General features: G+C 39.9%; 1 protein-coding gene across 2 annotated transcripts; it reads left to right on the top strand.

Annotated features, from left to right (window-relative positions):
- Positions 1 to 2: 2 nt before the first annotated feature.
- On the top strand, positions 3 to 27,028 carry LOC101837690 (T-complex protein 11 X-linked protein 2). Of its 2 annotated transcripts, XM_013115216.3 has the most exons (10): positions 3 to 87; positions 498 to 617; positions 13,107 to 13,236; positions 15,641 to 15,761; positions 16,441 to 16,661; positions 20,325 to 20,461; positions 22,251 to 22,468; positions 22,561 to 22,742; positions 23,750 to 23,913; positions 26,601 to 27,028. In XM_013115216.3, exons 2-10 carry the CDS (start codon positions 509 to 511, stop codon positions 26,831 to 26,833), a joined length of 1,515 nt encoding a protein of 504 aa, XP_012970670.2. In that variant the 5' UTR covers positions 3 to 87; positions 498 to 508; the 3' UTR covers positions 26,834 to 27,028. The 2 variants fall into 2 exon arrangements, with proteins under 2 accessions (XP_012970670.2, XP_040600345.1); XM_040744411.1 differs by lacking the exon at positions 498 to 617 and having other exon boundaries at positions 42 to 87.
- The last annotated feature ends 960 nt before the right edge of the window (positions 27,029 to 27,988 follow it).

Raw genomic sequence — 27,988 nt, 5'->3', positions numbered from 1 at the left:
AGCCGGAAGGATTTTCAGTAGTTACAAGCAGCCATCACGGGGGGAAAGCAGTCAAATACCAACGACCAGTAAGAGTTAAGGAACCAGGTAGGCTTTGTGTGTGAATATTCCCTGTTATCCAAGGTTGGGATACAAAACCTCTAGGTAGACCAGGAAGGAAAATGAACGAGGAACAACCGTTTCTTAGTTTTGCCGGTAACGTCTTGTGTCTTCCTTTTGATGAGTTCATTTTTGGATCATAGTTGCTCTTTTGCTTGTTCAATGTTAACACTAATCTTCTATTTTAGTAAAGGAAGTTTCACTGGTCGCAAGTTATCCTTAAGATACGTTTGAGGACTCTAATTTTTTTCTCTGAGACGCCCTCGAAGCACTTTTATCCTCAACAAGAAATAGTAATTAAGTCACAAAGGCCCACGACAGCAGTTGAAAAGCTCCTCCCACCTTGTCCTTGAGTCGGACCCGTATGTTATGTTTCCATCTTTCCCCTTTCATTTCAGATACCACCAACATGCCCAAGACCAAGAAAACTACATCCAAGAAGGACTCTAGTGAGACAGAAAATGGGGTCCAAAAGCCTAAATCATCAAGCAATAGTCAGCTAGATAAAACCCCTCCAGGTGGGTCCGTAATGGAAGTTATTATGGCGGGTTAAAAGATCATGAAACCACGGGGCATGGTGGCATACATCTTTAAGCTAAACACTCAGGCAACAGAGGCAGGCAGACCTCCAGTCTCGGAACAAACAAACAAACAAACAAACAAATCATGAAACCTGTAGCCTTTAAGGGATATAGTGAAAGAACCTTTTGCAATGAGCCATTTCTTCTTCATTGCTCTGCCTGTCCTCTTTTGTATTCACTTCTTGTCTTTCTTCCAGCTTTATGTTTACACACAGGGATTAGGACTTTGATTGGTAAGTGAAGCCTTCTTAGTGTTTGAATCACTTAAAGACATGGGAAATATAAAGCAGACACATAGGGCAGTTGCTCTTATGAAGTCACAGTGATTGTGACAGCATGCTCAAGATCTGCACAAGCTAAACCAGACACACTGTCAGTATTGGTAGAGGAGGTAACCACAGAGTTTTAGCCTTAGTTGTGAACCTATTGGTAATTGACAGCTGTTGGAAATGGAGAGTCAGTTTTCTATGGCCTCTGGTAGGTCAACCACTCTCCAGTGGGTGGCTACACAGTCAATTTTCAATTATCAGTTGTGTTTTAGTTAGCTTCATTCATTTAGTTAGCTTCATTTAGTTTCATGAACATTAGAAGGCTTTCCAACTTTCAGTGTCTTCCTTTTGTATTTTCAGCATTTTATAATAATCATTTGAGGGATCTTATATGCAATTAGGCAAGTTTATTCTAAGGTGTTTTTCTGACTGATTTTGTTGGGATCACTTTCATGAATTCTTTCCCTCCAAATTCATTATTGATAATTAGAAAAGTTGCTGGTTTTTACAAAAAAAATTGTACAGTTTCAAACATGTATACAATATGAGGTTTTATGCACAGTCTCATACATGGCTACAATGTATCAGATTCATTTCCTAATATTTTTTCTTGTTCACTCCTTGTCATGTTGAACCATCTCTTCCATCCAACTAGTTCCCCTCCTACTTTCATGCTTGCTTTTTTGACTACATAAATTTAATACAGTTGCTTGAATGAGCATGGGTGGGGGATATTTCGTAGTATTTGGTTGGGTCTTACTAGTAGCTACACTACTGTGGAAAAGAACTACCCCACCCTTGGCAGCCAGTTAACTGCCCAAAGCGCCTCAGAGTGCATTGGAATCTTATGAAAGTTGATAGGCCTGATCTTGTGTGGATATTGTGCAGGTAAGTTTTGAGTGTTCATGATTGCAGTGGCCATACCATGTCCAGAAAATAGCATTTCATAGCATTTCTCCCCAATCTCTCGTTCTCAATTCTTTCCACATTCTTTTCTCTAGTCCTTGGAGGGGGTGATAAAGATGTTCCATTTAATGCTGAACATGGAACAGTCGCTTACTCTCAGTCTTTGGAACAGTTGAGTCTCTGAATCAACTGCCATTCACTGTAGAAATAAACTCTGATGAACGGTTACAGCAGCACTTATGTTGGGTATAAGCACAAATATTTAGAAGATGTCATGACAGCATCCATTTAGCAAACTAAATGTAATAGATTTTCCATTGGGCCTGCCCCTAAGTGTGGGCTTTTGATCAGGTTTATAATCCCAGGCATGAGTTCTGTCCAATGTAAGAGGCCCCAACTCCAACAACAAAGCAGTTGATTTGTCCCATAGCAGTCATGCCATTTTTGTATCATTGGAAGTACCTTGATTGTCAGGTAGGTATTTGTTCTGGCTTGATTGCAAAATACCAGCTATAGGTTCTCATACTTGACCGCCAGCTGTTGCTGCTGTTTGGGAAGGTTGTGTAACATTTAGTAGGAGTCTAACCCAGGGAAGTGAATTACTGGGGGAAGGCCTTGACGTATAGCATGGCCTCTGTCTTAGTTAGGGTTTACTATTCTTGTGAAGAGACACCATGACCAGAGCAACTCTTACAAAGAAAACATTTAATTGGGGTGCCTCACTTACAGTTTCAGAGGTCCAGTCCACTATCATCACAATGTGGAGCATGACAATGTGCGGGCAGATGTGGTGCTGGAGCTGAGAGTCCTACATCTTGACTCAGAGGCAATAGAAAGTCAACTGACTGTCATACTGAGTGAAGCTTGAGAAAAAGACTTCAAAGTCTGCCCCCATAGTAACACACCTCCTCCAAAAAGACCATACCTAGTCCAGCAAGGCCACACCTCCTAATAGTGCTACTTCCTTTGGGAGTCATTGTTTTTCTGACCAATACAGCCCAGTTTTCTGTTTACTGCCTTTCCTGCCTACTGATATGTTTTCCTCCACCATGATGGATTATATCTCCCTGGCACTCTAAGCCAAAATAAGCCTTTTACCCTTTAAGTTGCTTTAGTTGGGGGCATTTTATCACAGCAATGGAAAGGTAACTAAGATGGTATTGTATCATAGAGGGTCATCAGCAGGGATGATCACTGATACCTTTCCCTTTTCTACCAGTATAGCACATTCTGGCACTATTAACATTAACCAGAAAGGAGGAAGCTTCCAGTTTGCCAGCCTCTGGAAGAGAAATAGGTGGGACCTGCCAGGTGGAGTACCGGGGCACAGGGTCTCAGAGGTCATGAGTGGGAGTTGGACAGCCTCTGTCCAAGGGACAATTGGGAGGCTAACATGGTGGCATTGGTGTGATATGCTGGGATACTTGTTGAGAAGAAAAGGGGGTGAGGTGGTGGTGGCACATGTCTTTAATCCCAGCACTCGGGAGGCAGAGGCAGGTGGATCTCTCTGAGTTCGAGACCAGCCTTGTAGAAGAGCTAGTTACAGGACAGCCTCCAAAGTCACAAAAAAAAAGAAGAAGAAGAAAAAGAGAGAAGAAAAGGGGGGTCAATAGGATTAGGAGAGAGAAAAGGTAATAGGGGAATGAATATGATCACAATGAATTATATACAATTATGAAATTATTCATTAAAAATGAAAAAATACTAAAAATCCTCCCTGATTTTTTCAGTGACCTACTATTCAATCAAAAGTGTATTTTAAAGTCTCCAGGTGTTTGTGTAGTTTCTGTTGGTGCTGATTTCTGTTTTATTTCAATATATTCTGATAGCATATAAGTAATTACTCTTATTCTGTTTTTCAATTTTCCATTTTAGAACTTTTAATTAATAAATTATCTATTAGCATTGTTAAATTCATTCTTGGAAAATTTCACACATTTACATAATGCATACTGACTCCTCTCATACCTCCAACTCTCCTGTCTCCTTACTACCTGTCTACTCCCCTACTTCTCTAAAAAAATCATTCTCATATTATGTCTATTTGATTTATTTTGTGACCCATTGAGCTTAACCAGGGCCATCTGTATAACCATAGATTTGGAACTATTTTAGAAACTGAAGGGCTTAGCAGTGGGTACCAGACAATGATGCTCCCTTTTACAGAATCTTCTTATCAGTAGCCAAATATTTCAGCAGTAGAGGATAGGGCTCCATTAGTCATCATACCCCTTTCAAGACAGATTATTTACAGAACCAGTTCTGGTAGCCTTATTGTGTTTCAAATGAGAATGGACACCATAGGGTCACTGACTGCTTAGTCACCAGAGACTGTAACTGGTTGGGAAGGATTAGGAAATGTGGCCTTGTTATGGAGTGGGTGTGGCTTTTGTGGAGAAGATGTGTTTTGGGGGGTGGGCTTTGAGGTTTCAAAAGCTCACTCCAGGCTCGCTCTCTCTCTCTCTCTCTCTCTCTCTCTCTCTCTCTCTCTCTCTCTCTCGATCAGGATGTAAATCTCTTGGTTACTACTTCAGCATCATGCCTGTTTACTTTCAACCATGAATATCATGGACTAATAACTCTCTAAAACTATAAACAAGACCCCCAACTAAATGATTTATTTTATGAGAGTTGCCTTGGTTATGTTGTCTCTTCACAGCAACAGATCAGGAACTAAGACTCCTAATTATTATGACTTCCTATCTGCAATGGCTACATCAAATGCAAGGACAGGATTTCAAAGCTCCACACTATCTTTTAGTTCTTATACACTTCCTTGCCCTCTCTTCCTCATTGTTCTCTGAGCCTTAGAGGGTGTTATATAAATGTCTTGTTTAAGACTGTGTCCTTGCCGGGCGGTGGTGGTGCACGCCTTTAATCCCAGCACTTGGGAGGCAGAGGCAGGCAGATCTCTGTGAGTTCGAGGCCGGGCTGGACCGACAGCCTCCAAAACAATACAGAGAAACCCTGTCTCGCAAAACAAAAACAAAACAAAACAAAAAGACTGTGTCCTCAACTGTCATTTATTCTCAGTGTCTTGGGTAGGATGGATCTCTACATTCATCACTACTGACTGTAGTGTTTTTAAGGTTTGCTTTGTCCCCTATTGTGATCAATTTTAGAGACTTCATTTGTTTTATTATCTGTCTGTTGCCTGGAATATTACGTAGATGTATGTCAAATCCAATTGATGTGTATTGTTAGGTCCATTTTTGTGGATTTTGAGTTTTTTAAAGGGCCATCTAAAGATGAGAGGGGAATATTGAAGTTTTCCTCTCTCATTGTATCAGTACTTATATGATCATAACTTCAGTGCTTTTTCATGACAATGAGGCCCCACTATTTATTGTACTAATAATTAAAATTGTTATGTCTATTTGATGACTTGTTCCATTTATTAACAGGCATTAGCCCTCTTTATCCCTTGTGGCTAATTTTGGTTTTAATTCTACTTTCATCAAACATGAGAATCACATCAGTTTGATCATGGCTTCCATTACATGGAAGGTTGTTTTCCACCCATTGACTCTGTGTTTGGTTGTCTTTGCCACTCTGTTTCTTGTTAGAGAGCATAGGTAGTTGAATTTTGATTTAAAATCCAGTATGTGATTTTTGCATTAGTGAGTTGAGGCTATTTTTTATCACTATTGAGAAAGGTTTTCTAGTTCTTATGATTTTTTTGGTTGTTGTTCTGATTGGTTGGATTATTGGAAGCTAGTTTCTTCCTCTCATATTGATGTTAGGAATTTTCTTGTTTCTTACATTGATCTTTTTCCTGGTTGTTCTTTGTTCATCACCTAATCCTCTTATGAACTATATATCTATTCTTTCCTGTTTCCTAGCAGATAAGACTTCTTCCTTCGTGAGAGCATTTCTTTAAACATTTCACAATCTTGGTTTACTTGTCGTAAATCGCCTTAATTTATGCTTGCCTCAAAATACTTATTTCTTCATCACTATTTTTCTATGGTGTTTGTTCACTTATGAACTCTGAGCTCATGACCAACATCACTGTCAGTTTTCACTGCTGAAAAGTTGAGCAGACTACATATTTTAAAAAATATGTTTTTATTAGAAACATGCCTGCTTCAAATGTCAGTCCCAGCTCCCTCTCCCACCCCTCCTCCCTTGTCCTTCACCCAGTCCACCTCCCCCAGCCCAATCCCCACATCATTCCCCAGGGAGGGTGAGGCTCTCCTTGGGGGAAATCTCCAGGGTCTGTCATTTCATCCATGGCAGGACCTAGGCCCTTCCCCATGTGTCCAGGCTGAGAGAGCATCCCTCCATGTGGAATGGGCTCCCAAAGTTCGTTTGTATGCCATGGTAAACACTGATCTACTACCTAAGGACCCAGAGATTTCTGAGGCCTCCTCACTGACACTACACTCATGGAGTCTGGATTAGTCCCTTGTTGGCCTCTTATCCATCAGTCTGGGGTTCAAGAGCATATATCTTGGGAACCTCCCTGTTTCCCAGGTTCACTGGCACTGGGATTGTAGGCTGACACTCCCCTGATCCAAGTCTAAAATCTATATGGTGAGTACATACCATGTTTGCCTTTTTGTTACTGGGTTACCTCACTCAGTATGGTTTCTTCTAGTGCTGTCCATTTGCCTGCAAATTTCAAGATTCCATTGTTTTTTCTGCTGAGTAGTACTCCGTTGAGTAAATGTATCACATTTTCTCTATCCACTGTTCAGTTATGGTGCATGTAGGGTGCTTCCAGGATCTGGCTATTACAAATAATGCTGCTATGAACGTAGTGGAACAGACATCCTTCTTGTATGAATGGGCATCTTTTGGGTATATGCCTAAGAGTGGAATTGCTGGGTCTTGTGAGTATTTTTGCATCAATGTTCATGAGGGATATTGGTCTGAAGTTCTCTTTCTTAGTTGTGTCTTTGTGTGGCTTGGGGATCAATGTTATTGAATCCTCATAAAAAGAGTTTGGCAAAGACCCTTCTGCTTCTATTACGTGGAATACTTCTAGAAGAATTCATATAAGCTGTTTTTTGAATTTCTGGTAAAATTCTGCAATGAAGCCATCTGACCCTGAGCTTTCTTTTGTTGGGAGACTTTTGATGATTGCTTCTATTTCCTTAGGGTGTATAGGTCTATTTAAATTGCTTGTCTCTTCTTGATTTAATTTTGGCAGGTGATATCTATCCAGAAAGTTGTCCATTTCCTTTAAATTTTCGATTTTTGTGGAGTACAAGTTTTTAAAGTATGACCTGATGATTCTCTGGATTTCCTCAGTGTCTGTTGTTATGTCCCCATTTTCATTTCTGATTTTGTTAGTTTGCATGTTCACATTCTGCCATTTGGTGAGTTTGGATAAAGGTTTGTCTTTCTTGTTGATTTTCTCAAAGAATCAACTCTTGGTTACATTGATTCTTTGTATCGTTTTACTTGTTTCTACTTTATTGAGTTCAGCCCTTAATTTGATTATTTCCTGGCATCTTCTCCTGGGTGAGTTTTCTTCTTTTTGTTCTAAGCTTTCAGTTGTTCTGTTAATTCAGTTGTTCAGTTTCTTCATGTGGGCACTTAGTGCTATGAACTTTCCTCTTAGCACTGCTTTCAAAGTGTCCCATAAATTTGGGTATGCTGTGTCTTCATTTTCATTGAATTCTAGGAAGTCTTTAATATCTTTTTTGACCAAGGAGTGGTGCAATTGCGCATTATTCAATTTTCAGGATTTTGTACACTTTCTACAGTTTGTGTTGTTGTTGAACTCCTTTAAAGCATGGTGGTCTGATAAAATACATGGGAGTTATTCCAATTTTTTGTACCTGTTGAGGTTTTCTATGTTGCCAAGTATGTGGTCAATTTCTGAGTAGCTTCCATATGATGCTGAGGAGAAGGTATATTCTTTTGTGTTTGGATGGAATGTTCTATAGATGTCTGTCAAACCCAATTGGGTCATAACTTCTATTAGTTCCTTTGTTCCTTTGTTATGTTTCTGCCTGGTAGTCCTGTCTTGTGGTGAGAGTGGGGTGTTGAAGTCTCCCACTATATGTGTGGTTTGAGTTTTAGTAATTTTTTTTACGAATGTGGATATCTTTGTGTTTGGGGCATAGATGTTCAGAATCGAGGCCATCTTGGTGGATATTTCCTGTGATGAATATGAATGACCTCCTTCATCTCTTTCGTTTGACTTTACTTTATGAGAATTTGAGAACTGCATCTTCTTCTTTTTTTTTTTTTGGTTTTTACGAGACAGGGTTTCTCTGTATTTTTTTGGAGGCTGTCGGTCCAGCCTGGCCTCGAACTCACAGAGATCCGTCTGCCTCTGCCTCCTGAGTGCTGGGATTAAAGGCGTGCGCCACCACCGCCCGGCGTGACTTTACTTTAAAGTCTAGTTTGTTAGATATTAGGATTGCTACCCCTGATTGTTTCTTGGGTCCATTTGATTGGAAAATCTTTTCCCAACCCTTAACTCTGAGGTAACATCCGTCTTTGAAGCTGAGGTGTGTTTCTTGTATGCAGCAGAAGGATGGATTCTGCCTTCGAATGTATTCTGTTAGTCTGTGCCTTTTTTATGTGTGAGTTAAGACCATTAATATTGAGGGATATTAATGACCATTGATTGCTTGTTCTTGTTTGTTTTGGAATGGTTGTTCTTGGTGGAATTGTATGTTGATTTCCACCCCTTTTCTCTTTTGGATGTTGGTAAATTTGTATTATCTATTGCCTATGCTTTTCTGGTTGTAGTTAACTTCCTTGGATTGGATTTTTCCTTCCAGAAATTTCTGTAGGTCTGGGTTAGTGGATATGTATTGTATAAATCTGGTTTTGTCTTGGAACATCTTGTTTTCTCCATCTATATTGATTGAAAGCTTTGCTGGGTATATAGTCTGGGCTGGCATCTGTGGTCTCTTAATGTTGATAGAATATCTATCCAGGACCTTCTGGTTTTCAGAGTTTCCATGGAGAAGCCAGGTGTAATTCTGATAGGTTTGCCTTTTTCCTTAGCTGTTCTAAGTATTCTTTATTCTGTATGCTTGGGGTTTGGATTATTATGTGATGAGGGGACTTTTTGTGGTCCACTCTATTTGGTGTTCTGTAAGCTTCTTGTACCTTCATTGGCATGTCTTTCTTTAGGTTGGGAAAGTTTTCTTCTATGATTTTGTTGAGTATGTTTCCTGCCCCTTTGAGTTGAGTTTACTCACCTTCTTCTATACCTATTATTCTTAGGTTTGGTCTTCTCATGGTGTCCCGTATTTCCTGGATATTTTGTGTTAGGGATTTGTTGAACTTAATATTTTCTTTGGTTGATGAATCTGTTTCTCCTACTGTGTCTTCAACACCTGAGGTTCTCTCTTCCATCTCTTGTATTCTGTTGGTTATGCTTGCATGTGTAGTACCTGACCATTCCTCCAGTTTTTCTATTTCCAGCATTCCTTCAGACTGTGTTTTTTTATTGTCTCCACGTCAGCTTTCAACCCTTGCATTGTTTGAATTGTTTCCTGTAATTTTTGCTTCATGTTTTCCTCCATTTCTTTGTTGGATTTTTTGGTTTGTTTTTTCTTTCATTTCTTTAAGAGATTTTCTCACATCGCCTCTGAGGGCCTCTATCATTTTCATGAAGGTGTTTTTAAGGTCATTCCCTTCTGCTTCATCTACTTTGGGGTGTTCAGGTCTTGGTGCTGTAGAATCTCTAGATTCTGGTGATGTCATATTTTTTCTGTTGCTGAGTGTGTTCTTTCCCATTTCTTCTTCCAGTGGTTGTAGAAAGAGTCTCTTCCTCTCCTGGTGGGTAAGCGACCAGGGTTCCCTTTTTGGTCGGTGCAAGCAAATCCAATACTCTCTGGCCTCTACTCTCTGTCTTCTGCTCTCTGCCCTGAGTGTGGGCAGGAGTAGACTGGCTCTCTCTGCAGGCTCCTGGTCACTTGGTTGTCCAAAACAGCACACCGTGACTGGGTTCAAGAGCTCCCCATTGTTCAGTTCAGCTGTTTCTGTGGGTTAAACCACCCCAGTCTTAACTCCTTTGCCCATCAGTTCTCTTTCTGACACTGGATTCCAGGAGTTCAGTTCAGTGCTTGTCTGTGGGTATCTGCCTCTGCTTTCATCAGTTGCTGGATGAAGGTTCTGTTTCCTAGACTCTCTGGCAGTGGAATTGTATGATGGCACCCCCCCTGATTCATGTCTAAAATACATAAATGAGTGAGTGCATACCTTGTTTCTTCCTCCGTGACTGGGTTACCTCACTCATGTTGGTCTCCTCCAGTGCCATCCACCTGCCTGCAAATTTCAAGATTCCATTGTGTTTTTTCTGCTGAATAGTACTCCATTGTGTAAATGCATCACATTTTCTCTATCCACTCTTCAGTTGAGGGGAATCTAGGTTGCTTCCAGGTTCTGGCTATTACAAATAATGCTGCTATGAATGTAGTGGAACAGACATCTTTGTTGTATGAATGGGCATCTTTTGGGTACATGCCCAAGAGTGGAATCTCTGGGTCCTGTGGTAGACTGATTCCTATTTTCCTGAGGAATCTCCACACCGATTTCCAAAGTGGCTGCACAAGTTGGCACTCCCACCAGCAGTGTAGCAGTGCTCCCCTTTCTCCACATCCTTTCCAGCATAAACTGTCATTGGAGTTTTTTATTTTAGCCATTCTTACAGGAGTGAGATGGTATCTGAGAGTTGTTTTGATTTGCATTTCTGGATGGCTAGGGATGTTGAGCACTTTCTCAAGTGTCTCTCAGCCATTTTTGACTCCTCTACAGAGAATTCTATATTTAGTTCTGTATTCCATTTTTTGATTGGATTCTTTGGTGTTTTGGAGACTTGCCTCTTGAGTTCTTTGTAAATTTTGGAGATCAGCCCTCTGTCAGATATGGGGTTAGGGAACATCTTTTCCCAAACTGTGGGTTGCCTTTTTATCTTGTTGGCTGTGTCCTTTGCCTTACAGAAGCTTCTCAGTTTCAGGAGGTCCCATTTAATTGTCTATCTTAGTGTCTGTGCTACTGGAGTTATGTTCTGGAAGCAGTACTTATCATCTGCAGGAGTTCCCTGGTAGAGTTTTTTTTGGGTTACATATGTAAACTATCATATCATCTGCAAATAGTGAAAGTTTGACCTCTTCCTTTCCAATTTGCATCCCCCGATCTCCTTTTGTTGTCATATTGCTTTAGCTAGAACAATAGATTTTCTTTGGTCGATGAATCTATTTACCCTAGTGTATCTTCAACACCTGAGATTCTGTCTTCCATCTCTTGTGTATTCTGTTGGGTATGCTTGCATCTGTAATACCTGATGGTTTTCCCAGCTTTTCTGTTTCCAGCATTCCTTCAGACTTTGGTTTTTTATTGTCTCTATTTCAGCTTTCAACCCTTGCACTGTTTGAAATGTTTGTTGTAATTTTTGCTTTGTCTTTTCCTCTCTTTCTTGCATTTGTTGAAGTTTTTGGTTTGTCTTTTCTTGTATTTCTTGCATCTTTTGCATTTTTTGGATTGTTTTTTCTTCTATTTCTTGCAGTTCTTGTATTTTTTGGTTTGCTTTTTCTTTCATGTCTTTCAGCGATTTTCTCTTATCTTCTTTGAGAGCCTCTATCATTTTCATAAAGTTGTTTTTAACGTCTTTCTCATCTGCTTATTCTGCAATGGACTGTTCAAGTCTTGTGGGTGTAGATTCTCTAGTTTCTGGTGGTGTCATATTGATTTTTCTGCTGGTGGGTGTGTTTTTGTATTGTCTCCTTCCCATCATTTCTTCCTGTGGGTGCAGAAGGAGTCTCTTCCTCCCCTGGTGGGTTTGTGACCACGGTTCCTTTCCAGTTGGTGGGAGCAGGTCCAATACCCTGGTGGCTTTCCCCTTGCGTGGATGGAGGCCATCCTAGTATTGGGACCTTAGCAAACTGGGTAGGCTGAACCCTTGCCTCGCCTGTCCTGTGGGTGGACTATGGGACTTGGAAGCTGGCAGTCTCTGGATAGGCTGAATCCTATCCAGCTGGGATCCGGATCTGCTGTGAGTAGTCCTCAGGTCTCTGGTGTTTCTGCTCAGGCCACCAGAAGTTAGACTTGCTTCACCTCCCCTGTCCTGTGGGTAGAGATTGGGACTTGGAAGCTGGCAGTCTCTGGGTGAGCTGAATTCCGTTGGGGTGGGATATGGATCTGCTGTCTCTAGTTTGGTTTTTCAATACAGAGTTTCTCTGTGTAGTGTTGGCTGTCCTGGGTCTCGTTCTCTAGACCACGTTAGCTTTGAACTCACAGAAATCCACCTGCCTCTGCCTCCTGAGTGCTGAGATTAAAGGTATGTGCCACCACTGCCCAGGGAAACACTGAAAAAAGGGCGCCAATATGGTGTCCAACATCAGCCCAGCCCATGGACATCAACAAGGCCTCAGGTGGCAGTGCCGGGCAGCCATGTGGGTTTATGGTTCTACTGTAGCCAGACACTATGTTGACGACCATGACCCATATTACCACTGAGGGCCGTTTGGATGTCCATAGGCTATGCAGCCTCATGAAATCATATTGATGTCCCTGGGCCATGTTGCTGTCAGAGACCATGTTGACTTTGACAGATTTTTAAATTTGTATACTTGCATGCATTTGTATGTGTATATGAGTGCAGGTGCTTGTGGTAGCTAGGGTAAGGCCTTGTATCCTTTGGAATTGTAGACAGTTGTGTACATGTATATATGTATGTATGAACATCTATAAATACAATCTTCAAGTCCATTTAGTGTTGCACATATGCATATGTATGTGTATATGTATTTAGGGGTGACCATTTAGGATCAGATAACCTATCAGTGGATGTAACCTCTGTACCTAAGGCTTAAGGAACATTATGGAAGATGGGGACCAGAAGACCAGAATATTTGATGTGGGGCACTTTTCTATATATAACAGGGAGTTGCTCTCATGAAACCAGAATAATATAGTCACTTAAACAAGACCTGTACACTGCCAACATCAGTTGTCATCTCAAAGTGATTGATGCGCCAGGCGGTGGTGGCGCACACCTTTAATCCCAGCACTCGGGAGGCAGAGGCAGGCGGATCTCTGTGAGTTTGAGACTGGGCTGGACCGATAGCCTCCGAAACAATACAGAGAAATCCTGTCTGCTAAAAACAACAAAAAAGTGATTGATGCCCGCTGAGAAGAAGAATCAGTTTAACATATTTTAATAATACAATTTTATACTACACACTTTCTTAGTATGGTTTTTCTACGTGCATAGTTTGCCCTCTAATTGCAAATGTGTGTGGGATCTCTTTTAATGACTACTATGTTTTTCTTCCAGCGAGCCAGCCTGTAGTTCTTTCTACTGAAGATATAGAGACAGTTAATGAAGCTTCCAAGTTGAGTATTGCTCATGAAATCATAGTAAACCAAGATTTTGCTGTAAAGGAGAACGATTTGTCTGAAAACAGGTACATATTTACATACTTGTCTTGGAATAATTGCATAATGTAGATGATTTTTGGTCATGTTTAATTTTTTAAAACGTGTAGTGCTTCATTAAGTCTGTCTTAAATAGTGAGATCCAGGACAGCCACAGATACACAGGGAAACCCTGTCTTGAAAAAAAAGAAGGAAAATAAAAAAAAGTGTTCAGGTGGGGATAAAGAGGTGAACAAGTGTCTAGAACCAGTTACTTCACAAACACAAGGACATCTGTTCAAATCCCCAAAACCTATGTAAAATGTCTGGCATGGTGTTGTATACCCATGCTCTGTAACCCAAGCAATATGTGGGGCCAAGACAAAAGGATCTCCAGGCCTGGCTGGCTGCCACCCTGGCTCCAGGTTTATTAAGATGCCCTATCTCAAGGGAGTAAGATGTGGAGTGATGGGAAAAGGCATTCAACTTCCTTCTCCAGCCTCTATATGCATACCCTCACGGGAGTACATAGAGTGTACACACATACACCAGTCACTCACATAGACACACAAAGTGTCAAAGTATCAAATTACATCTAAATACCAAATAAACCACTGTAATTATTGTCAGAATGTTAACTCTTGGTTTTTAGAAAAGAATTTCAGATCCTTGCAGATAGACTTGAAAGTTGTAGCTGCTAGAAGCTTCTCTTAATTCCCTGAAAATTAAGTGAATGCAGACAAACAACTTTCTTTTTTTCAATTTTCATTTCATTTTCTGTGTATGAGTGTTTTGCCTCCATATATCTCTGTGTATCACATGTATACAGTGCCCAAGAAGACTAGAAAAGGGCATCGGATACCCTTGGGCTGCAGTTACAGTGTGAGTCACCATGTGATTCCTGGGACTCAAACCCTGGCCTTGGAGATGAGCAGCCAGTGCTCTTAACCATTAAGCCACCTCTCTAACCCCACAAACAACTTTTCTAGTAATGATATTGCCATTTGCCATGAGTAAGACATTTCAGAGTATTTGCATTTTCTGATTTAATAAGAAAATATGAGCCTTATTGGAGTTCTTCACAATTACATTGGTATTGAAATACATAAATGTGAGTGACTGGTGTATGTGTGTACACTCTATGTACTCCTGTGAGGGTTCGCATATAGAGGCTGGAGAAGGAAATTCATCCAGTAGGTATGAGTTGACTGCCCATGGATCATTAGCAGTGAAATGTGGGCCAGGAAAATGACTAAGGTAAAGGTGCTCCCCATTGAGCCTGACAAGCTGTCTGATCCCTGGGACTGGCATGGTGGAAGGAGGGAATCAACTTGTACGGTTTATCTTCTTACCTCCACACAGATTCTGTGACACTTTGTATGTGTGTACATGGGCATGTGCTCTCTCTCTCTCTCTCTCTCTCTCTCTCTCTCTCTCTCTCTCTCTCTCTCTCTCTCTCTCTCTCTCTCCAACTAGTAAGTGCTCAATAAATGATTGTTAAATGAATGAATGGCAATGGCATTTATGTTAAGTACTAGAAAGTAAATCAAGAAAGATAAATATAACTCAGATTCTAGGGACTCTGAACTGAATGAAGAAGGATACACATGTTTTGGTGAAAACTCCTTCCATGGAAGGTGTACTTAGCATGTCACTATTAGCAACAAGCAGAATAAATCCAAGACACAAGAGAATCACAAGAACCAAGATAGAGCATGGTGCTTTTGTAGCAGAATCTCTAAAGTGGCAAAATAAAAGAGGCATTCAAGATAGCAAGTTAAAAAGCTATAAAATAACATTATGGCAAAAAAACTGTATTACTACATTCTTTTAACTCTATACATATATTGTGTGTGCGTGTGTGCAAACAATGTAAGTATATCCAGGCATGCATACAGGCAGAACACAGTATACATAATAAATAAATCTGAAAAAAAATACAAATGAAATCACACATTTAGGCTACTTTAAGGATTAGGGTCAAAGAGTTCGAACCCAATATTAAATTATGGTTCTTCTGAGGGAGGCGGTAGGGGGAGGGAAAGGAGAGAAGAGCAGGGTTGGGGGGAGCAGACAGACAGATGAAGGAAGAGTGAGAGGGAGAAGGAAAGGGTCAGAGACAGATATGTTGATAGGGAGAATTAGAAGTTAGAAAGAGACAAGAGAGACACAGGGAGATACTGGGAGGAAAGGGGAGAAGCAGGCAAGGAGTGGGGTGTGGGATAGGAGGCAGTCTGATTGTGCACTCTGGTGTCTTTCTGCAATGACTTAAGGTTGTTTTTTTTAATCTGAGAATAACTGCAGTTTATTTAGCAATTCTCAAATCTAAATGTAGCTCATGCCTGACCTATCAGTTTAATGGTTCTTCATGATTATAAATGCTGTTTGAAGGATCATACTCCTGTATCAAGTCTCTAGGTAAAGATCATTTTGCACATTTAACTTTCTTGATAGTCTGGAAAGCAAGTTTGTGGAGTCGATGTACAATGCATTTTGGGACCACTTGAAAGATCAGCTGTCAAGTACTCCTCCCGACTTTTCTTGTGCTCTTGAACTTATAAACAACATAAAACATGTGAGTAGCCAGCCCTTTCTCTGTTGATACAAAGTTTCTGGACTTTAGGCCTTGGATTATTAAGATTATTAACATTATTAATGTTCTAAGTAGCTTATTTTATGGACACACATGGGATGGAATGAGTTCCATTTTATTTGTATGTTAGGATATTATTTTAATAACATAATACAGCATTCAATAAAAACATACTTTCACTACGTTTTAAGTGTTTCAGAAGCACAGAAAATAATACGAGCTCTTGCCCACAAGGAATTTACCTTTTGAGTCAAAAAACTATTTCAAGTGACAGTTTAAGAATACCTTGCTTGGTTCACCCTTGTCTTTGGAGCAAAAATATAAAAATGTCCTTAACTTTTGTTAAGGATGCACATTCTGTAGAGGTGCATATGTTGTAGTAACTTATACTTAACTGTTGCCTCATTCTTCTTTTTAATTCATGTTTTTATGCCATTCTGCCTTGAAAATAATCAGTACTGTATAAATGATTTCTGTGAAGTCTAGAATTATAATTGTCTTCCAAAAAGAGATAAATAACTGTCCATGAAATTTAGAGACCCACTTTCTTGACTCCTAGAAGACAAAGTCTGACATACCTTTAGCCTGAAAGCACTACTCATTGGGTGTAAGTTTAGGATAATAAGCATAATGCGTCTCCTTTGATTTTCCTTTGTGGCAGATTTTGGTGTCACTGCTGTTACCACGTCAGAATCGTTTAAGAAACGAGATTGAGGAAGCACTAGACATGGATCTCCTAAAACAAGAAACAGAGCATGGGGCTCTGGATGTTCCTCATCTCTCTAACTATATTCTCAACTTGATGGCCCTCCTGTGTGCACCGGTTAGAGATGAAGCTGTACAGGAACTAGGGAGCATAAAAGATCCAGTAGAGTTACTGAGGCAAGAATCTAGTCATGCTGTTTTAATCTGCTTTCTCTTGTTAATAGCGTGATATCACAGTGTGAGTAAATTATAAAAAGAAACATTTATTTTGGCTCCCGTCCTACAAGTTCAAGGTTGAGGTGCTGCATCCAGTGAAAGCTTTGATGCTGATGGAGTCTCAAGGTGGTATGGAGCACCCCATGATGAAAAAAAGCCTGTGTGTGTCCTGGGTTTCCTATCTTTTTGTTAAGTCACATGTTTTCAATCATGTGAGCTATAGCCTGCCATTTTTGTGTAATCCCGGTGATGGTCTGAAGGCATCATCCATAAACTCCATAGTTGGATTTAGTTTTCTACCCTCTCAGTATCTCACAGTTGGGTTTAAAGTTTCCTCATTTTGGAGAAGCAAGCTATTTTCAAACCATAGCATGCACTGTTCCTAAAATCTACCCTGTGTGCCATGAAAAAAAACACTTTGAGCCAGATGTTATGATAGACCTCTGTCTTATTTGTTCTACTCCTGAGCTGAAGACCCGATTAATGCCATTTTTTGAGAGCTTGTTTGGAGGTTCTAGCAGGCGAGAGCAGCTACTTGTATACCTTTGACCAAAGACCGGTCCTCCTCTATGTGGGGAAGGTCATCCTTTTTGACCTAGCGGTGCAGCTTTGGGAGGGACACACATGGAGCAGTGAGGAAGGAAGGGAACACCCACCTAGCCAGCCAGATCAGCTGAATTAACCCTGGCGATCAATGGGGTGACAGATGTCGCAGCCAGATCGCCCTTACATCCTAACCATCCTAACGCCATTTTTACTTGTTTTATATTCTACTTTTACTTTTTCATTTTAACATTATTCATTAATATTTATTTTACTTTACGTGTATGAATATTTTTCCTGCTAAAATGTGTTAATGTGCACCATATTCATGCCTAGTACTTGTGATGGTCAGAAGACGGTGTTAGATCCTCTGGAACTGGAGTTTGCATGTTTTTGACACACTATGTTATTACTAGGAATTAATCCAGGCCTCTGCAAGAGCAACAAGTGCCTTTAACAGCTGAGCAATCTCTCCAGCTTCTCTTTTATGCTTATTATATTTTATCATCCCTCTTCCAGTCCTGATGGTCCCCTTCTTCCCCATTGTTCCTCTTTTGATGTTTGTCTGAGTTTATGCAGGGTGTGTGAAGGCAACTGCTACTGCTGTGTGTCCATGATTGCAATGGACTCGCCAAACCCAGAAGTCAGCATTTCCTAGCACTCCTCTTCATCCTTCAGCTCTAACGGTCTTTCTGCTCTCTCACCTGTGGTGTCTGCTGGACCATGAAGAGGTTGATATATATGTCCTTTTCATGTCTGGGTGCCAGTCACTCATTCTTAGCACTTTGACCTGCCATTTGTCTCTGCATTAACTGTTATGCAGTGTAGAAAGCATCTTCTATGTCCCAAGCTGAGACACACTACTGGCTAACATCTTTTTAAATTCCCTGTCATTTTACTTGTCAAGGACAGCCTCTCTGATTTATTTCCATGCCATTTAAATTGGTCATTTGGATTCCATCCATTACTTGAAAATTTAACATGATATTCTTATGACATTTAAGTATAGTACTAGCTTTATAGATTTCCACCCATTCAATCTCAAATGTTCTTCTAGTTCTCCAAGTCTAAACTTGATGCAGAAACAGAAGTGAAGACTCTCAGTGTTTCACAGCTGAAAGAAATAGGATCCAGAAAAGAAAAATAAATGAGTCGTTTGAGTTGGAAATTAATCACTCACATTGCAACCACTCATAGATACTTTTTAGTGCTTTGACCCTTCTGCTGATCAACCTTTTCTGAACGTATCAGAATAGCTACAGTGCAAAAATCTCTACACTGGCTGTTGAAAAGTCAGACTGTATGTCTGTTTTTAGATCTTCTATCAAGTCACCCTCTGACCTTTGGTCCCTGAATGACATATTTATTTTTCTTAGCCTGTTTTATAATATATAAATGTATATATACATATATGTGTATATATATATATATATATATATATGGAGAGAGAGAGAGAGAGGAGAGAGAGAGAGAGAGAGAGAGAGAGAATCAAGGCAGAGACTGTTATTGCTTCATAGCTCATGTATTCTTATGCTTATATAGTTAGTCCCACAAGGGTGTTATTAAGTCTTACCATTGTCTTCTCTAGACTTTTGATCGGAATCACAGTCAGCCGAAGATACATTTCAGCTTGTTTGCACTGTAGTGTTGCTGGTTGAGGGAAACTAATCCAGAAATTCAGGGAGTAGAATCTTTAGGTTTTTTGGGAAGCAAATGGGTGTGTCTCTATAATCTTACACTAAAAGGTCGTTACTTGTCTTAAAGATCTTTGAAATTCATTGGGGATATTTCCCATTGCCTTTATGAACAGCACACTATTTCCTTCTATCTATACTAATCTCTTTAGAAAAATAATCACTTGGTTATATTTGGTTTGTTCTTGGTGCCTCTTTACTACTTACATTGTCAAGCTTTAATTTTCCAAGTTATTCTGCTCTCCTCATGATTCAATTATGAACCTCATCTTGAAATCATTTTTCTTTCATGTATTTCTGAACATGATAAAAGTAGCCATGTAACTCCTTCAGTATTATGCTGAGAAACGTTTCCCCCTAATTGTGTCAGGCCATTGCTCTTACAACTTGCCTTGGGTAAAGTGCTTTGAATATGGACACAATAAATTCAAGATATTTGCTGGTTCATATCAAGGATGACTTTTACTCTACTTTCCCATTAGATAAGCCTTTATGTTTTCCAGTAAGACTCTTCATTTTCATTTGAAACTTCATTATAGTGACCCTTAGTATGTTTTTTACCAACATTTTGACCATGAATACCTTAGGATTGTCCAAGAATATTAGACATATTGCAGATATTCTCTCTCAACTGAAATATCCTCGATACTCCATTTGTATTAACATTTTTATAGCCTGTTTCTCCAAACTCATTCAGATTTTGCCCATTTCCCACATTTCCAGGTATTTGGTAGATTAACAGTCCTAATTTTCAGTATTATTTTTCTCCCTTAGTCTGTTTTATTTTGCTGTAGCAAAGTACTGAAATTTCAGTCATTTCTAAAATGCACAGACTTATTTCTTAGAATTCTGGAGGACGTAGCATTTAATACTGAGTAACTGAATCTGGTGAGGACCTCTTTTTTTGTTTGTTTGTTTGTGTTTTGAGACAGGGTCTCTCTGTGGCTTTGGCACCTGTCCTGGAACTAGTTCTTGTAGACCAGACAGGTAGAACTCACAGAGATCTCCCTGCTTCTGCCTCTCGAGTGCTGGGATTAAAGGTGTGCACCATCACCGCCCAGCCTGGCGAGAACATTCTTAATGCATTCTAACATGATGGAAAACATTACCTGGTCAAATAAAGCAACATTAAATTCGTAGCTGCATGGTCTTTTATAATTTAATCCACTTAGCCCTAATAACATAAACACCTCTTAATAGGTCCCCACTCAAAGCTATTAAATATTTTTTGTAGTACATGTTCAAATACTAGCTGTAATTGAAGTAAATACTTTACAGGCCCATTTTTGTTCTAAGTACTAGGATTGTATTATTTCTTCCTTGAGCTCCAATCCTCAACACTGGATTTCCTTTCAAACTATAAATTTTCTGTTTTTGTCTGTGACAGGGGAATCTTCCATGTTCTTGGTCTGATGAAAATGGACATGATGAACTATACCATCAAGAACATTCGGCCATACTTGCAAGAACATTCTGTTCAATATGAACGAGCTAAATTCCAGGAACTCCTTGACAAGCAGCCCAGTATGTTTAAAATTTAAGTAGAGGGGGAAATTGGCCTTTGATATTTTTTACAGTGATTTTTCTACTTTTGAATAAAAAGTTTACTTCTTGGATCAAGAGTGAAGAGAAGCAAACTTTTCTAAGACAGAAAAACCTATACAAATCACTTTTAAAAATTAAGTTTATCTATCTATGCCTATACAAGGCATAAACACCTAGTAATATTTATCTTTTAATCTTTTCACAACTTTTATGTTACTAAAAATAAAATGGTAAATGTTTAAACCTAAGTAAGTATACTTAATTTCCATCATACAAATTAAACTTAGCTGTGATTGATAATCTTGGGTTTCCAGATTCCCTAAGGACTGATTACCTGTTATCACTATTAATTACTTCTCACTACTGTAGACATGTACCCTGAAGATTTGTGTGATGAATATATCATTAATGGGGATAGGGTGACTCAATTATGAATTTCAAAGGTCTTCCATAAAAGAATACCTTTCATATATAAAAAGCTCCTTCAATGGATCATTTTCTCTTCTTAGTTATTATAATAAACCTAATTCAATATTGAAAAAATTAGTTTATCCTTTGACAATATCATACATGTACACAGTGCAATCTGATCACTCCCAACTTCAGTCTTTCTTATGCCCCCAACTTCCACAATTCCCCTTTCAAAGAATCCCCTGTCCTACTTTGCTGTCTTTTTGCTTTATGACCACCTGAGTTTGGAGATTACCCACGTCATCATGATTATGGAACCATCCACTGGAGTAGGAACAACTTACTTGGTGGTACGTCATTGAATGACTCCTCCACCAATGCCACCTCCAGGTAGTTCCTAGAAAACAGCACAGCTCCATGAGCCCCTCTGCTCCCCACGGCTTGGTTTTAACAGACCCAGTCTTATTCATACTCAGGACAGCCTAGCTATCTTATCTGCTTTGAGATCACAACTGTCGTAAGCGTGCCATGTCCAGAATATAACAATTCACTGCCATCCTCTCTATCATCCTACTTCTGTACTCTTTCTGCTTTCTCTTCTATGGTATTCCCTGATTCTTGGAAGAGGTATGATAGACTTTCTGTTTAGAGCTGAGTATACAAAAGTAGTTACTTATTCTTAGCATTTGGAGTAGCCACAAATCTTTGCACTAATTGCTGTTTGCTGCAAATAGAAGCATCTCTGATCAAGGTTGAGAACAACACATGGGTATGGATATAAATATTTAGAGGTAATTTTTTTTTGGTTTTTACGAGACAGGGTTTCTCTGTATTGTTTTGGAGGCTGTCGGTCCAGCCTGGCCTGGAACTCACAGAGATCCGCCTGCTTCTGCCTCCCGAGTGCTGGGATTAAAGGCGTGCACCACCACTGCCCGGCTTTTAGAGGTAATTTAACAACGTTTTTATTTAGAAAAATGAAGCAATGGGCTCATCTCTGGGGACTATGAACTCCTTATACATGGGTCTTTGCCAGCCTCACAAAGCCCGGTATGAACTCTCACCCATGGAGTGGGTCTCCAATTGTATCAGAAAGCTATTGGTTACCCCTATATTGGTCATGTTAGCATTGCACTAGGTTTCAGATCTTGCCTAGAAAGTTGGTATTGTGGTAAACAGGATCCGCAGGTTGTGGTGAGTTTCCTACCAGGGGCCTGCATAACCCCTTCTTGTACTGTGAAAGCCATTCTGGAAGGAAATACCCTGTTCCGTTCCAGCTTTTAAAATTACTGTTTTCTTCACCAAGAGGCTATCTTAAAACCTTGCAGTTTAAACAGATATGTTCTCTTGCCTTTCATAGATTTCCTTGATTGCACCACCAAATGGATGACTAGAGCTGCCACAGATATTACTACACCACTGCCGAGTACATCTGTGTCTCCAAGCTCCTCTTCTGGCACAATAAGTTCATTTCCATATTCAAAAACTGACAGAGAGCCACCTAGTCTAACAACAGTGCTATACCAAGGCTATCTAAACCTTGTCCTCAGGGACTATGGGAATGAAGAATTCCCTGAGGTAGGAATGTTGTTGAGGCATTACCTTGTTGTCTGTTACTTCGAAGCTCGAATACAACTCTCCTAAAAGCCTATTGTTTTCTGCCTAACCAGACTCTACTGATGGATAAAGCACGACTGCAGATTATGAAATCCAAATTACGCCACTTGACTATTCTAGCTTCAGTTTTACTTGTGGCAAGAAGTTTCTCTTGTGGTGTTTTATTCAGCTCACCAGAATTTGTGGATAAACTGAAGTGCATAACCAAGGCTCTAACAGAAGAATTTAGCTCCAAGTATGTTTCATCAACCTTTGTGTGTGTGTGTGTGTGTGTGTGTGTGTGTTTGTGTGTGTGTGAACATGAACATGTATGTTCACAGTCATTTATCCATGAAAGTGTGTGCACATGTCAAGGCCAGAAGCCAACTGCAAGGGTCTTTTTTTTAACTTGAAGTCGACTAATTAGGCTAGGCTGGCTGGGCAGCAAGTTCCAGGGAGCAACCTCCATAGTGCTGTGATTACAGTCATGCACCATCACATTTGACTTTTTGTGTGGCTACTGTGGAACCAAGCTCAGGTTTTCATGCTTGTGTGCAAGCATTTTACCAAATGAGATTCCTAGCTCTCTCAGATTTCTTTTAGAGTGACATTTAGGCCATAGACAGGCATTATAACATCCCACTATTCTTCACACAAAGGCCCTTTGGGAACCAGATCCCAAAAGATTGTTTTTATTTTAGGTTTGGCATAGAGAAGAATAACAATATACTATTCAGCAGGAGAATAAGGTGGCTACTTTGCTACAAATATTAATTTTTATGTTTTGTAACAGTGAGACTATATATTTCATCAAGGGGCAGTGGAATTTTGTTATTTATACCCAGAAGTTGATCATGTAGTCATTAATATTGATTGCTAATTCCCTGCATGCAGAGATTCCATGTCAAAGCAGAAAGAGGAATTAGAAATTTAGTTTTATTAGTTTATTTGCACTTTTGGTAAAGTAGGAAAGAATACTACATAAAATCTCTAAGAATCTTTCAACAATATTTTAATGTTCAGGATGTGCCCAAGCCCTTACCAAGTATATATTGTTCCATTTAAAGTTGGCATATAGTACTACATGTATAAATAATTTGGTACCTTAATGATAATAACAGAATTACATGTTCATTGATTCATGTTGTCTGTTGATGGTGAGAGGGTCACAATTCTTCTTCGGTATGCCTAATTTCTAGCATGGGGCGTTTTGGGATTGGTCCTTATGTCAAGGGAAACTTTTTTTCTGTCTTCACTGTCCAGGCCAGAAGAGTCTATGCTCAGTGTCAGTGACCAGGTATCTCAGGAAATCCATCAAGGGCTCAAGGACACAGGGCTCACTGCTCTGAGCAGTGAAAACAGGGCATCTCTTGTAGGCCAACTCCGGAATATTGCCAAGGAAGAGAATTGCATTCGTACCATCATTGGTAAGAGTCCCTAATATGGTAAGAAATAGAAATAACATGCCAGGTGAGAGTTGAACTCTTCTCCAACAAGGCCAAACTTCCAGTTCCTTCTAATCCTAACAAAGAGTTCTGCTCCTCGGTGACTAAGCATTCAAGCGTATGAGTCTATGGGGCCATCTTATTCACATCACCACATCCCATCCCCTGACCCAGACAGGTTTGTAGCCATATCATAATGCCAAAAAAATCATTCAGTCCAACTTCAAAAGTCCCCAAAGCCTGTCACATTCTCAACACTGTTTAAAAAGTCCAGAGTTCACATTCTCTGAGACTTGTGGCAATCCCTTAGCTGTAAACTCTTGTAACTCAAAATCAAAAAGCAGATCACATACTTCTAACATAATAGCACAGGATATACATAAATATTCCAAAACTGGGTGAAAGAAGCATAGTGAGGAAATACTGGACCAAAGCAAGACCAATACCCAGCTTGGAAAACTCCAAGTTCTGCATCTCCACATCTGATGTCAGAGAACACTTTCCTCTCTACAGCATGCTTCTCTCTCTTGATCTGGTCCCACATCCAGCCTGCAGCTTTCCTTGGTAGATATCACAAGACTCTGGCATCTCTAATATAATCCAGGCTTCACCTTCGCAGCTTCACTCAGTGGCCTCTCCAGATTACCATTCAAGGGTTTTCCTGCTACACACTTGGCCTCAGTGGCTTTCCTTAGCTGGAGAGGAAGATTCCACAACTCTTTTCTTGAATCCTTGACTCTAAAGGTGGAACCACCTGGGTCAGCTTGCCAAGTTCTGTGGCTTGCTGGGACTGGAACAAGGTCCCCTCCTGCAATTACATGTGTATCATATTTCTGGTTTTGATGGTTCCTTCACTACTTAAGCTCTCCTCTTTGTTTTCACAAGTTGGAAGCTTAGCTGGGTGGAGTCTTGCCCTGAGGCCGCCACTCTCTTTATTTCATTTAGCATCCGGCTTTTCTTTAAATATTTTATCTCAGCACTGCACTTATCTCCGTTACACTTCTTGATGTTTCTTATCTCCCCAAACTGTACATTTTGTATTTTTTCTTGCTTATTTCAATCCTTTTCATCATAGATCTGCATGAAAGTGACCATTAATAACCACACAACAAAGTCAACACTAGGCTGTCTTGAAATCTCCTCTGCTAATGACATTAATCTAAAACTCTTCATTTTAGCTTCAGGAAGATTTCTAAGACAAGGGCAAAAAGCAGCCATGTTTTTGGCCAAAATACCACAAAAACCATCTCTACGCCACTTACTAATATTCTTTCCCATATGAAACCTCTTGAGCTGGGTCATCATAATCGAAACTGCTCTCAGCACTTTTGCCTTTCACACTCTTACCAGTATGACCCATTAAGACCTGCTTAAAATGTTCAACTGCTTTATTTTTGTTTATTTTTACATTGTAACTGGATTTCACCCTCCTCTCCTCCCAGTCCTTCCTCTTCCTCCTCTCTGTGCCCCACATTCACTCCTTCTTTGCTTCAATTCAGAAAATTGCAGACCTCCCATTGATATCAACAATGGTATATCAAGGTGCAGTAAGAATAAGCACCTCCCCTCATATTAAGGCTGGACAGGGCAACCTAGCATGAGGAAAAGGGTCCCAAAAGCCAGCAAAAGAGTCAGAATCAGCCCCTGCTCCCACTGTTAGGAGTCCCACTAAAAGATCAAGCTATACAACTGTAACATATATGCAGAGGGCCTATCCTATGCTGGCTCCCTGGTTGTCATTTCAGTCTCTGTAGCCCCTATGAACCAAGGTTAGTTGATTCTGTGGGTTTACTTGTGGTGTCCTTGACCCCTCTTGCTCCTACAACCCTTCCTCCACCTCTTCTGCAGAATTCCCCGAAGTCTGTCTAATGTTTGCCTTTGGGTATCTCCATATGTTTCTATAAGTTGTTGGGTAGAGTCTCTCTGATGACAGTTAGGCTAGGCACCAATCTATGGGTATAGCAGAGTACCATTAGGCATCATTCATTACATTGCCTTTTTTCCTCCTATTGTGTTTGGTTCTATCCTAGGTCTCTGGATCATCCAGCCTCTGGGTGCTGGTGCTCCAAGCACTGTCAGGGCCTGGCTCACTCTCATGGCATTGGGTTCAGCTGCTTTCTTAATCCAAATCCAAGTCTACACCACAAACAAACAGCATGATAAGGCCTGTCATAGCAATAACTCATTTCTCAGGACCAACTTCTGTCTTAGTCACAGCTCTATTGTTGTGAAGCAACACCATAACCAAGGGAAATCTTTTAAAAGAAAGCACTGAATTGAAGTTTGCTTACAGTTTCAGAGGCATAATCCATTATCACCATGGCAGGGAGCATGGCAGCAGGCAGGAGTGGTGCTGGAGAAGTAGCTTAGAATGCAGCACTGATTTGCAAGAAAGAGACAGAGACTGGACCTGGAATGGACATTTGAAACCTCAAAGCCTACCCCTAGTAACACACTTCTCCAACAAGACCACACCTCTTAATCCCTATAATCCTTTCAAACATTTCCATTTCCTGGCAACTAAGCATTCAAGTATGAGTCTATGGGGACCATTCTTATTCAAACCACCACACTGAAAAAAAAAGTGAAACACTTTTGAGAGCAGACAGTTAATGGTGAGTTTCTTCTCAAAATTCTTCTTTCTACTTTTCATTTTTTCCCTATGACAGAACAACGGATACATTTGTTTCTTAAATGCTGTTTGATTCGTGGCATGCGGGAATCTCTTCTAGACTTCCCTGGAGGACTTCTTTTCATTGAACCAGAGTTGGCAGAACTAGGCTGGAAGTTTGTTAATTTGATGCATCACAATCAGCATGTATTTAGTCCATACTATGCTGAGATCCTCAAGAATATCATGTCTGCAACAAATGCAGAAGAAAATGAAGAAAAACCTATCTGATAATGTTGGTCCACAGTCCTGGCATGAAGAAAATGGAGAGGGCTTATCATACTCCCAGAATGACATCATCTGTGGCCAGCAATTACAAGCAGCCCTCTTTCTCACTAACAGCCAGGATGCAACTGCAGGGGCCAAACATATGAATACCCAATGGCCCGATCCCCTTCATTAATAAATTCCTGTGCTGCAAGAAAATATCAGTGTCTTTTATGATGCAACCAAAGCCATGTCTCTTGCACCTTTCCCTAACTATCAGAAAAAACACTGGGCTCTCAGTTTCCTCTGCAATGGCAGGTCAGTTTTCAGTATGGTACCTTGAACAGGCACCAAGGAATGATAATAACATCATTGTCTTCAGTTAAAAAAGTTTCCTTAAGTGGTACAAAAAATCTACAAGGGTATCTAGAATTAAGTGCTTCTGAAATCAGAAACATATTGAATTATAAAATAAAAGAGAATACAAAACAACATTGCTACTGAAGTCTATAAATTTAAAGGATATAGTGATAATATTACTACATCCTACTTTGACATATGATTTGAAGCATTAGGAAAATTCGAAAAGAATGGAAGTTGTTATCTGCTTACATTCAAATAAAACCAAGATTCAACTACCCATAGGATTTCTCTCTCTAAAGTGATCTCACAGATTGAGATTGCAGTTACTGACAGTGGCCCACACCTAGGAAGTCAGCTCAGTAATTGATTTGTGTCAAGTCTATTCTTGTTCCTGTTATAATGTAATGTTGCTTCTGTTTCCATATCTCTAGGTTTTGAATACCTTATTTTTGAATGAGTATTGTGAGTATTCAAAGATAGGACAGTCACTGTGCTTTTTACCACTTATGTTCTTGGGCTCTCAAGTATCAGTTATGACCATTGACTAAACCAGCATCACAAATGTTATAGGTTCACAAGGACTTTAGTTTATTTTCTAAGATTATATTCACTCTGTCATAGTCAAGCAATGTGAAACAGTTATATCGAAAATTATAAAAAGGTGAGATTTTAACTTGGAATTGTTTAGAATGAAAAAAGGAACAAATTATACTTACAGGATATCCCAATTCCAAGAAAGAATGTCCTTACTGTTTCTCATGGTGAGAGGACTGAATGTAATTTGATTTATTCAAGAAAAATAGCTGATGGGATTTG

Source organism: Mesocricetus auratus, unplaced genomic scaffold (assembly GCF_017639785.1).
Source record: "Mesocricetus auratus isolate SY011 unplaced genomic scaffold, BCM_Maur_2.0 Super-Scaffold_100003, whole genome shotgun sequence".
NCBI classification, from domain to species: Eukaryota; Metazoa; Chordata; class Mammalia; order Rodentia; family Cricetidae; genus Mesocricetus; species Mesocricetus auratus.
Note: the sequence above shows the minus strand (reverse complement) of the source record. Positions and strands in the feature narration are given on the sequence as shown.